Source organism: Pterocles gutturalis, unplaced genomic scaffold, assembly GCF_000699245.1.
Source record: "Pterocles gutturalis isolate BGI_N339 unplaced genomic scaffold, ASM69924v1 scaffold6850, whole genome shotgun sequence".
In the NCBI taxonomy this organism is placed as follows: Eukaryota; Metazoa; Chordata; class Aves; order Pterocliformes; family Pteroclidae; genus Pterocles; species Pterocles gutturalis.
Genome location: NW_010138123.1, coordinates 23,987 through 37,308, shown reverse-complemented (window position 1 = coordinate 37,308; position 13,322 = coordinate 23,987). Strand labels below are relative to the sequence as shown.

At 35.7% G+C, this 13,322-nt stretch overlaps 1 protein-coding gene across 1 annotated transcript in view; it reads left to right on the top strand.

The window, feature by feature from the left end:
- Positions 1-13,322, top strand: part of SIPA1L2 (signal-induced proliferation-associated 1 like 2) — a gene marked incomplete at both ends in the record, with an annotated part of 49,192 nt that overhangs the window by 16,581 nt on the left and 19,289 nt on the right. Inside the window, one exon of the mRNA XM_010082852.1 lies at positions 528-802. Within this exon, the coding sequence (XP_010081154.1) occupies positions 528-802 (275 nt within the window). The remainder of the gene's footprint in view (positions 1-527; positions 803-13,322) is intronic.

Sequence of the window (13,322 nt, the reverse complement as noted above, 5' to 3'; positions counted from 1 at the left end):
GGAATCTGACTACAAGGCAAAATAAATCAAAGTTATCTTCATTGCTATGGTTTTGAGGAAGAAAAGCTGCTAGAACTGAAGCATTTCACACAGTTTGGCTCATATCTCAACTTTAGTAGTGTCTAATACTGAAGAAAAAATGCCTGCACACCTGCAGTCAGTCAACCAGCAAGAATGAAGTAACTGACAGGACATTTTGCTTGCTTCGTGTTTTGAAACTAAAGCAGCTGTTAAGTTTTCAATAAGATACAAACAGTATTGTCTTAATGTTGGGCAAGGGGAATGAGCTTGACATTGGTCAGCTGCTTGCTCTGGGGATGTAAGATTTTTAGCATTTTGAAATATTCTCTTTTTTTATGCAGAAACCTTTATTCAACTACAAATATCAAAGTAATTGTTAGTATTAGTATATTAAAATATTTAATGTCAGGCCATACGTGGCTTTATAGTGTTTGAAAACAGATCTGTTTGTGTGTTCGAAGAAGTGACTGTCCTGACAATAGCATAACAATCTGATACTTCTTTAGATAGTGACCAGAGGATGTGAAACCACAGAAATGACCCTTCGGAGGAATGGGTTGGGCCAACTTGGATTCCACGTGAACTTTGAAGGGATAGTGGCCGATGTGGAGCCCTTTGGTTTTGCATGGAAGGCAGGCCTACGGCAAGGGAGCCGCCTGGTTGAGATCTGTAAAGTGGCTGTGGCAACTTTGACTCATGAACAAATGATTGACCTTTTACGTACATCGGTGACAGTAAAAGTGGTGATTATTCAGCCACACGAGGATGGAGCACCTAGAAGGTAAGGAGCAACAGTTCTCAATGTGACATTTATATCTGCTTGGTTGGGTTTTTTCTCTGCTGCTGCTTAAATGATGACTTTTATTGGAGACCCCCGGGAAATGGATATTGTCTCATTGTCTCTCAATAATAACTAATATTACTGAGTTTCCCCAAAACCCCTGTTGGCTTGTAATAGAAGATAAAATGGGATCCTGTAAGAAATTTAATGGGAAATTTACTTTTCTCTGGCTTTGAAAGAGAAAGAAGTAAACTTTAGTGCATTGTGAATGAGCTGTTATGATAGCTGGTGTGACTTATTTTCTTCCACAGAAGAATTTTGTATTTTAATACTAAATTTGAAAATTGGGAATTCTTCTCTGAAAACTGTACCTTGACTGCCTTTGACATTTCGCTGACTCCTGGCTACTGAAAAATATTTGTTGTATTTTTTCATATGTTGGAATTTTAGCAGAAGTCATGAAATACTGGGTTCTGAACATATATGGTACCAAGTCTTAGAGTCCTCCTCACTTTATACAGATATCTAATTTAGTCATATTAAATAGTGAATTACATCAATGAAATCACGAGTTAAGCAAAGAAATCTTGCTGTAACATGAAATAAGTGTTCACACACTCAGGAAAAGACTGTAATAAAGATTATTATAGTGACTGTACCGTTGTTTTCAGGGGTTAAACACAATTTTCTTTCATCAGTTTTCCTTTTTTGATCACAAAAAGTTTTGTTCTTCTCTCCATTTGAATGGTATGAGCTAGAGAAGTAGGGAAAATTTAAAACTTTATAATAATGTGACTTTATTTTTCACATACCTTGTCTAGGCACTGTTGATTTGGCTCATTCTAAATGAGAACTGTACCAGGGTAAATTGAATTACTTGTCTTCTTGTAGAAAGCCAACTTTAAATCTCTTGTTGATTTTTCATTTAACAGAAAAAAAAAAATCATTAAATGTTTTGCTTTTGGCAAGACAACAACCCATAAAATTTTACGTAGCATGCAGCACTATGAAGTTGGTGCCAACTGTACACAAATACTGTTTAATTGGTGGCAGTTGTCCAAGTAGTTACTGGCCTGATGAATGACGCAGAAGTGCCCTCCCCTGCCTCAACCTGCACATCGATGTGTTGGGTTCCTTTCTGAAGAAAATGCCTGTGAATGTAGAATACCACCGTTTTGCTCAGTTGGATAGAATTTGCAATTAAGCCTCCCTTTGCTTAGCTTTGCTATTCTCACCATCTGCTTCTGGGTATGAATTTTAACTGACTTGTTTGGTATACATTTCCAAGCTGTTTACAGAATATGAGCCTAATGAGCTGATCCTGTTTTATTGAAGGTAAAAACGTGTATTTTATAGGCCTTGGTGGAAAAGTGCATACTGTATGAATTGTTTATATGTTCTTTGATACATTTTTAGAAATAAAATGTTAAAATCCCAGATCAGTGTGATACATGGTGCTCAGTCTATGTGCAGGGGGAGGTTTAACTGAGTGCCACCAAACTGCGAAAAATCTGCAAAAGCTGTTCTTGTTCATAATTTTTTTGCCTTTTTAATAATGTGGCTAATTACTAAGGAGAATTATTTTTTTAAAATCTCTGTTTCTATTCTAAAATACGAAACACATCAAAGCATTTATTGTGGAGTTCTCTTCAACCTCATTTCTCTAGTCTAAAAAATAAATCTTTATTAGTGCCTCTTTCTCTCAAATATTAACTTCTTACTGAAGCAGAAAGCTTTTCATTTTCCCCTTTATGTCCCCAAAATATGATTAGTGGGTTTGATTGCCCAACTTGACAGGGATCTGACATCCAGAGAGTTTTCAGCTTGCCTTTTCCCAGTGTTTATAAACAGAGCAGGCAGAAAGCAGTGTAGATATCAGGTGACCAGTTGATGAACATGAACTATGGCATTGTTTGTAAAATATATTAATGAGTGGGGGAATGAGGAGGAGGCAGAAAGGCATAAATTAGCAGAGAGAGAAAGAAAATAGTCTATCACAGCTACCCACTAGTTAAAACTTGTGCAAATCCATCTCCTTTTCTCCTGCTCAATTGCTTGTCTTAGACATTTGTAATGTCTTGCAGAATCATAGAAATAGAGAATAGCTGAGGTTGGAAGAGACCTCTGAAGATTGTTGAGTCCAACCCCATTGTCAAAGCAAGGTCAACTAGAGCATATTGCTCAGGGACATGTTCACTGGCTTTTGAATATCTCCAAGCATGGAGTCTCCACAACTTTGTTTCCCGTGTGTGATCATACTTACAGTAACAAATGCTTTCACTGGATACAGTCCTGATGAGTCCTACTCTGTTATCTTTTCTCCCCATCACCCCATCAGGTATTTATAGATGTTTGAGATCCCTCCTGAGCATTCTCTTTACCAGGCTGAACAATCCCAGTGCTCTCAGCCTCTCCTTGTGTTTCAAATGCTCTGATCCCTTAATAATCTTTGTAGCTCTTTCCTGGACTAGCTCCAGTATATTCATGTCTCTCTTGTACCCTGGTATCATGTTTACCCAGAAATTTACAGGAGGTAGTTTTGCTTGTAAAACAGCAGTATCTGGAGAGCTAGAATCCATTTTACCCTCCTTTGAGAAGAAATGTCACTGTCCTTGGAGAATCCATGTGTGGCTATATAAGATAGAATTGGGTCTCCGAGTGATTTCCAACATGTATCTGTGAGCAACAGTTAAGGCAGTTGTGCCAGCTCATCAGGAGAGGACTTTTTTACTGCCAAGTAGCTCTAATAATTATAAAATAACACTGAAAACAGACATACAGGTATTTCCTTCAAAGTTGGGGATCCATCAATCCCTGATCCACATGCTGCACTTGTCTAGAAGAATGATGGTTCAAAAGCAGGAGAAAGCTTCACATGTATGGTCCATTAATTATTGCTTTCATTTACAGCTAGTTTTAGAGATTTTCTTCTAAGAAATGATACTTCGTTGTATCAGACATACATAGAACAGTAAATTTGGAGGCTGAAATAAGTACCTTGAAAGTTTGACTTATCCTGTAGAGCATATGATCTTCTGACAGTTGGGGACTTTTTCTGTATTACATCCTTATTTCTCAGGGTAGATATTGATAGTTTATAAAAAAATTTGACTTTAAATGCCATAATCTGGTGTTTCAAGTTCAGCCACTAAGTTTTTGTCCACAATGCGTAGGTATAAAAACACATTCATCTTTGTTTCTACAAAAATCAGTTGCATTAAAAATTGACATACATTTATAAAAACTTAAATATAATTTTAGAAAAAAAGTTTCATGAAAAATACCCATGTATCATTTTATTAATGGCTGTCTTTCATTTACTGAGATAATCACCTGATTTCCCCTGCTTGGAAGAGTAGTTTAAGCTTAGCTCTGTCTGCTGGGTTTTAAGAACACAAAGCAATGAGAACTTTCTCTTTAGGTTTTTTATTAGCACTGGTACCTTGCTGGGATCAAATTCTGAAGTGAGTTTACACAGATTGGACATGAGTGCCATAGAGTGTCTTGCGAATTATACCCTTCAAATGAAAATGAGTTTCAAGTATGCAAGGGTGTTTCCAAAGCAGTCCCAGTCCCTTGGAAAAATACCAGCTGAAGTGGAGATCTTTAATCAAGTTCTTAACTTCATTTTTTTTCCCTGTTAGCTTTCCCACAAATCACCCTCAGTCTATCAGCCCTTTATATATTAAAAGAAAACCAACAAAGTGTAAGTGTGCATACATTGAGAATATTAGCTATGAACTATTACTAGTAGATTTTTTTGAATCTAATAACAATATACTTTGAATATATTTTTTGCTGCAAACTGTCTTAATTTATTTCAGCACAAAAATAAATTATTTGTAATGTTTAAGGTGCTTACAAAGGAATGTTATGGAGTGATTAGGAAATTACAGAGGAAAATTCTGCTCAATAAATGCATTCTATAACTTAGTGTAGATCCTTCTACCCATAGTCTTGATAGTAGTATATGCAAAAGCAATCATGGAATAAGGCCTTTCATTCACTTTCCTGTAATGAGGTTGAGACAAAGCTCTTGCTGTCTTCAGTTAGCTCCAGCAGTTAAATAATCATGCACAAATTGAGAAATCATGATTATTTGCATGGCACTAGGTTGATATTTAGATAGAAAGAAGAAACTGCTATTTGAAACATAAATTATTTAAATTGCAAAGGAGTGTTAGAACAAACATGTTGTCAGTGTATTCAGATCTGAGTAAGTATCCTTGTGTCTTTGTTCCTATGCTATGTCTTTCCCTTCAAAATTGTTGATTTGTTCTTCTGTTGCTGTCGATATTACTGCAGTGCAGTAGCTAGAATTATACACATTTTAACAGGAGAATCATGATGTTCATTCTAATTTGCTTTCACTGGTGGTGTCACAGTAATGCTCAAGGACACTATATCCTTAATCAGTCAAATCCAATCAAAGAATTCAAGTACTTCTAAATCCATTTTAAACTGTATATTCTGATAGAATGTTTCTTACTACACTGAAACTTATCTTAGTTCAACTGTCATTATAAAAATTTAAAAAGCCTTCTTAAGAACTACTTAAGAAACTGTTTCTAGAAAGTTTAGAAAACAAACAAAAATTTCAAGCAAAAATTTCCAGGGATGGGTGAGAAACAGAAGTTCAAGTACAATCCCTGTAAGAGATGTCACAGAGGTAGTTTTCAACTATTGGTCTGAACAAGTAACAGACTTTTTTCCTGCTGTTGTAGGTAATTTTGAAAATGTAAATATTTCGGTAACTATGACTGAAACTGCCTGTGGGCCGTTATTAAGTACTACTGCGTTGCTTTTGAGGTTGTTTTATTCTCTTGAACTTTGCAAACTCTGTTTTGCAAAGAAAATTGGTGTAATGACTTTCTGTATTTTCCTGTCCTGATGCTTGTTCCTCTTAAACGATTGTGATCTTATTAGACAATTGTGTTTCTAGGGCTTTTTAAAGTAACAGATAACCAGCAGAGTATAGCATGTTTGGAAAAATGTTTTTAGGAAGTGGGAGAGTTTACTGTGTGGCGGAGTTCAACTCTTCTCCCAAAGCTGTTTGCCATAAGGTGGTGGGATATTTCATAGAGCCTTCAGATTGTTTGTTTGTTTTTTAATTAAGCTTTCTGCCTAGAATTACTGGCAGGATACTGCCAGACTAACAACACTTAAGGCAGGTTAAAGCAGAGAAACCTGAAACTGAGCTTTTGGTTGTAGAAGTAGGATTAGGATGTACCAAAGCTTTTAATTGCCGCCCCTGCTACTAACCCAAGAAGGCTGCAAATACCTGAAAACTAGATGAACGTGTTTTTTAGAGGTAACTGAAAGAACTAGCGCTAAGAAGATATAATGGTGTTAATTTGAAACCATATCACTTGCAGAAGTACCCAACAAAAAAATAAAATGGTAGAAAATACTGTCAGAATTACTGTACTACTTATAACATTTTTAGATTCAGGGAATGAGACCTTGCACTGTGATTTAACCTAATGGAGATTCTTTCAGAAATTAAGTCTGTCAGAAGTCTCGATTAGCACCTGAGATTTTAATTGCAAGTCCTAATAGAAGGTCAATGTCACAGTAAGACCATTTGGCTCTCCCCCTCGCTGTGAACTCTCTGCTGCTCCCCCTGCCTTTGGAAGGGTGGCTGCACCAGCGAAAACAGAGCTTAGGCATAAGATATGGGCTGCCCCCTTCCCCATCTTTAATATGTCATGTATCGTGTGCTTTGTCTTTTCTCTAAATAACCAGCATTTTCTCTAAATAGAGCAGCATGGTTTTCTTCTGCATAAAAGACTTTTTTATTGTTTTTTTTTTTAAAATGTTTTCTGTCACTTTTAAAAAATTCTTTTAGGCTTTTTTCTTCCCAATATAGTTTTCAAAGAAAAGGATATGTAAACTTGGCCTTTGCCAGTATATACAATTTGCATTTTAATATCTTTCCTTAAATTCATTGTACTTAAGTACAGTAAGGCTAAGTATGCAGCATTACTATAATACTTGGGAAGCTGAAAGTTTATTGTATGAGCATCTTTTTCTATCTTGATTTGCATCAAAAATGAAGGGAAACTTGGGCAATGTGTGTAATGTGGTCTCCACCCAGAAATAGTCTAATGAAAGAACTATAAACTAAAAAGGTACACAGTTGAAAACAATTATCTGCTTATCGTATTTCTCATCCAAGTAAAAAGTCTTTGATTTTTCTGACATTTAGTTATGAATGAACTCATATCAGGAGTTATTTGTGAGTGCTAAAGTTTATTATATGTATAGGTGTTACAGTCAAGCAGAAAAAACCCACAAATGCCGGACAAAGCTCTGATTGTCTCTATGGAGAGATGTAAATAGGAGTTCCAGACTCTTCCCCCCCACCCTTGCCCTTGCTGCTTCTCTCTATTATTCAACATGATTGAAAAAAACTCAAGAGTACCATATGGGTTTGGCATTTTGAAGCTTAATATATTGCCTACTCAATTCTGGGTCAGCAGATAAGTTTTTCATTGTAAATAACTCGGGGTATATATACCTACAATTACATAAAACATTTTTTTTAGGATCCATTTCTGTTATATCTGGGTTGGAATGTGCAACATCTCTGCAGAAATTGCAAGTGATTTGGTCTTTACCTCACTGAAAACCTTTTGGGTTCATGGAATCATAGGATAATTCAGGTTGGAAAGGACTCCGGGGGATTATGTGGTTCAACCTCCTGCTCAAAACAGAGTCAGCTCTGAGGTCAAGCCAGGTTATTCAGGGCTTTAGCCAGTCAGGGATTCAAAAATGCCAGGGATGGAGACTGCATAACCTCTCCCTGGGAAACATGTTCAACTTGGTTTTCTTTGATGGGGATCATTTGTGTGTTCTTAAGAAAAAATATTTAATATACTTTAAATTTTCTCCTTTTAACAAAAAGGAACAGAAAAAGAATGTGTGTATATGTACATTATTCTATACAATCTTAGGATAGTATTCTATACAAAAAGCCAGTCTGTATTGGGCAACTTTACCGGCTATTTGGTAAGATAAACTAAGCATTTTCCCCTCACTAATTTGCCAAAAAAAACCCCTTAGCAACTCAAGTTAAAACTGTCTCCCACTGCTGATTTACATTATACCCTTTTTCAGTTGGTTTAAAGCTTCATAATTTTGTTATCATTTGGAAACAGTATCACAGCATCTAGCTGTATCAAGCAGGGAATTTTATCTCTACTGGCAGAGCATTTGCCATATTGGAGCAACTTTTAGTTCTCTGTTTTTTGTTTTGGGGTTTGTTTTTTTTTTTTTTACTGTGTGGACTCTACAGTGTTGCTGGAGTCCATAGGGTGTTACTGTTCTCAAGAATCTGATGGCTGATTCTTTTTTCTTTCTAATTCTTTCATCTGTAGCTGACATAAAGGTATAGCATCGACCAATGAAATAAATTCTGTGCACAAAATAACTTATGCAGCGTTCTTTGAAATCTTTTCCTTGTTCCATTTGAAGATGTGCCTTGTCCTCACAGTGTTACTAGAAGTGCCCTACTGACTCCTGTGAGCAACATTCTGGCAGTTGTCAAGAACTCTAGGCAGCATTAAGAAGAGTTTTACTATATAACACATGCATGTCCTCTTAAGTGGAGAAAGGCATTTAAAACATCTTTAATTTGGCATCTACAATAGTGCTCTGCAGAGAAAAGATTTATGGACAACTTTTGTGCCAATCACCTTGTTTACCTGCATTCATGATTCAGCCTGACAGCTACTGAAGCTGGCAGGCACTGCACTCCAATTTCAGTACTAAATGTCAGGTCTCAGAAGCTCCTGGACTTCAAATTGATCATTTGGTCAATCAGTTGAAGTAAAACATAGACATAACCACTCAGAATGTGTTTGAGGAACTTTTATCTTTCTTTATCAGAAATATGGTCAATCTGTCATATTCTTTTGTAAAATATAATTGGATGAAAGATCTACATAGCAAAATTTAAAATGTACCTCTGGAAATGCATTTCACTGACTTGATCTTAAGATCAGTGTATTATCAGTCTAGGTGATCACTATGCTGTATGCGACTCCTGAAATTTATTGATATCTTCATAGACATCTGTAGCTTGATGTCTTTATCTGTCTCAAATAAAGAAGGCAGGAGATACTAATTCAATGTCTTTTTGCTATGGGGAGTTGCTTTGAAGAATATCATAGTTCCTCCCACTGAAGTAAAGAACGAAATGTTTCAAAGGACTCTTGATAACCTGGAAATCTGAAGTCTGAAACAATCACCTGCCTCCTGAATCTGACTGGTGGAGGGGTAAAAAAAGAATCTGTGGACATGCTTTGTAGTACAGTGAATCAAGTCTATTCTTTTTTCCCTTTTTTAAGCCTGTTGGGCTTCCAAAGATGCTATTTCTGACCTAGAAAGATATTTTAGTGCATGCAGGTGTTGTACTTAGCTTTTTGTTGAGGCAAATCTTATTTTCTCTGTTTGTTAAAGAAGATAAATTTGTAAGTCATTGAATATGAATCCAAACTTTATATTTGCCATCTTATTTCAGATTCAGCTGATTGAATCATGTAAAATATCTTTACTTACTACTTCCTCATGACTGATGCCTGTATCTCCTTATGTGGGTTCTTATTCCTAATCTTGTCTCTCCAGTATCTTAAAGACTAGTTCAAAATCAAGATTCATTCTGAACTCAGTCCTTTCAGAGCTCAAAGATTTAAACCTCCATTTGGAGATCTACTTCATTTGTTCCCCTCCTTCATTTGTGCTCTCTGTTGCTCGTCATTTCTATTTCTTAAGTGGGAGCATAAATAAACTTTTACATCCCAGCCATTGGTTTTCCAGCTCTTATTCATTTGTAACATTTGAATATTGCAGATTTTTATAGTGGACTCTTAAACTTTATTATGCAGTGGTGATCTGCTAGCTGTGTCATAGAGCCATGCTCTGTGTAATTGCAGAGTAGAATTTATTAACCAAAATTTTTATAGGATAATACGGTTCTTGAACCAAAGATAGTAGCAGGAATCTGTACTTTGTGTTGAAAGACTGATTTAATTAATACAAAACTATAGTGAAGGAGAGGAAGTGCTATCATTTCTGATGTGTGGTTAAGACTTGATCACACTTGCTTGATAAGTAACATGAGGCTGTTTTTCAAAATATTGTATCGAATGTAATTGGGAAAGATGTTTGATATCCTCTACTTGTTTAACATAAATTTCAATATATTTTTAAGACCATAAAATATAGATTTGTCTACATAGTCTTTAAAGTGAATTGAAAAAAATTTTTTAAATTAATTAAAAGCTATCATTCAATCCCAATGTATATTCTTGATCCAGTGAAATAAGTAACAATATTATAAATAGAAGTTAGATAATGGTCCAATTAAATATTTAATAGTAAATTGCATTTAGTTTTGTGGGTTTTTTCATGCAAGATAACTTGCAGTTTGATCCATGGCAGGGGATGGGGGTGGGGATCCTTATTGGATTCCAGGCATGAAGTAATTTATTCTCTTTTTTTCTGATACAGGAGGTAGCTACAATTATGACTTTATATATCTCGGTATACTGCAATATCTGTTCTTTAGGCAGTGCTTGTGAAGCAATGAAGCATAGTTTTTCATATAAATGTTGACATGATTGGTTTGGCACTTTTAAAATTAAAAAGTCTATGTAACACAGGAGGCCATATAAAGTAGTTCCATTTTAACTATGGAGATTTTGGGGGGCCAGTTACAACAGACATGTTGGGGCTCCATTTTGAATTTAAAAGTAACATTGTTAGATTTTTACAGTGATTTGAAATAGGGTTGTTTTGTAAGCCTTTTTTGGCAAGACTGTTGAATCATTTTTTCATTTGTCAGAGGAATACATTTTCGTGATGTAAACAAACACAAAATTTTGTGAAATTTTAAATTCTTGTTCTTTGTGGGAAAGCTTGTTGTTTTACCTATTCAGTTAGCAGGCTGAGTCAAACTAAATAGCAGTAACAATCCCTTTTGCCTTCAAAACCTATGGCTATTTTTACAGTACTTAAAGTATTTCATGGGGGGTATGTAAAGAGGGATTAAATGACAAGTACCTTGCTGTAACTTTCCTAATTATCAAGACAAACTGTGAAATTGATATATTAATAAGAATTGGGGAGGAGGTGGTTTGTTTGTAGCGCTTAAGGTCTGTAGGAATGAAGAAATGAGTAAAACGATGCTAAGAAATCAGCAGAAAGGTGATTGAAATTGTAATTGTAAATAATTGTTCAACTTCTTAGTCAAATAACGACAAACACTGTACATATGGCCATATGAAAAATTATGCAGTGCACTAAACTACTATTGACCTTGCTGTGTCATCTGTGCATTCTTTGTTCTGTTTGTTTTGTATATAAAGCTTTATGAAAGTCTTTAATTGAATAATCAATCTGAAGTTACTTTTTCCTTTAAGAACTTCCTGCGTTCATGTAACATGGACCTGCTGTGGAAATTAAATGAATCAAGGCTGTGTTGCTAGAGGCTGTTGTCTCCTAGTCTTATCTGTTGCAAGTAGTGAATGAGGCAGGGAAATTTGTGAAGATAAGAATGGTCTGGGCTTATAGGCAGTTGAATATCACACTGGAGAAATGTATTCTCTGTATGCCTCTGCAGTAGAAATGTTTGCACAATTCCATGCAATTTGTTTAACTCGGCCTTTCCACAGCGTTTGTCATTCCAAGAGCCTGTGTCTTTAAGTGATTTTCAGAAGTGTGAAACAATTTTAAGAAATAGATACATGAACCAAGGTAGTTTGAAGTAGTGGTCTGAGTAACTGTGGCATTTCCAGGACGGGGAAGGCTACAGATATATCAAATTGACCTGAACTTAATTGATAATTTTATACCATTGGTTTCTCTGTAGCTCCGTTCCTTGTCTCTGGGAGGAGACTATTGGGGTGGTTTTACCTCCACAGGGATGCTAAAACTAGAAAATCATAACTGAAGTTCTCTGATGCTTTCAGCATGTCAGCTGTGATTTGTCAGTAGAGTTTACACAGGCTAGATTTTACTGCTGCATTTAATATTGCTATTTCTGATCAAAGAATAAACTTAAAAAAACAGGAATTCTGAGTTCTGTTTTGGAGTGTTCTAGTGACCCCTCTTCAGTTCATCTTCATCATGGTGTCTTCTACTCTTTGTTGGCTACTAATGTCCCCTCTCAGTGCTTTGTCCTCTGTATTTTATAGCTTGTTCTTTACTTTTTTCATATGTTTGAGTGCCAGCAGAGACTGAGATTTAAGCTACGGGGTAAAGTGTGCCTATTTAGCACCACAAAATTCAGCAGCCTGAAGCATTTGGCTGGATCAGACAGGGCACATACAGAGTATCTAGGATGTAGCTGCTACAGCTGCACATGCATCTTCTCCTTAACAACCTTAAATAACCTAAATTTTCATAATATGCTTTTTTTTTTTAAACTGCTTACCAGAACACTGATAATGCAAATGTTCTTTTGGGGTTTGGTTCAGAAGCTTTGGGTCACAACAATATAATGTATGAGAATCCATACAATTTATTTCAACTGCAAATTTGTTTTAAGCCATTTGTGCCAAAAGATTTTCAAAATTAAGACTGTAAACATTTTACACACACTTTATTACACTCTCTTTAGGTGATTTTAATTTAGTTGGAAATGGTGAATGTTGAGTTTTCAGCAAAAGCAAAGCTTGATCAAGACTCAGCCCAAGGGATAAAGCAGAACTGTAGCTGGGACAGAGAAGAAGATTTTCACTATTTCTTAGTTAAACTTAATGCATTGCATTAGAATTGTTTAAGGTGTTTTCTTTATAGATGTTAATTTAGTATGCACTGCCTATTAGACAAATAATGGAGATGGTATGTGAGAATACAAAATATCTGCAATGACAATCAGTGCTGGCTTCTATTACCTAATTTCTGAAACAGTTACCCTTAATTCAAGCCCAGACTGAGTCTACAGCAAATATTCCACAGGCAGAGGGATCTTTTAGGGAACACTGTCACTACTTTTACCTGAGTTTACACTTTCTGAGAATGCTGTTAGTATTTAACCACACTGTAAGCTTCAAGCACAGGTTGTAAGGGAGATTGTTTCTGATTTGTCTCTTCCTTCCACTTCCCGATTTCTCTGCCAAGCAGAGAGACCTCCAGGAAGAGAGCCATTAGAAAGTACACTTTGAAAACAAATAGAAAAATATTCAGATGCCACTTAACATTTGCATTTTGGTGGGGCTAAGGCGGGATTCTAAAGGAAAGTTCTCAATACCTGTAAGACGTGCTTAGTTTGCGGCAAAGCAACAAACATTTTTTGTAATTTTGGATATGTACATTTTTACATTAAGAAATTATTTGTGTTCATTAAATGTGAACTGAAGCCATTATAGATGAACTTGATGTTTTCTGATTTCTGAATGCCTTTTTTCTACTAATTTTTATTACCTAAAATTCAAGCTACAGATTAATTTGTAAGAGCTTAATATTGTCTCCTTTTTGAAGGGCGAGGAGAGAGTTCAAAAACCTTTGAACACAT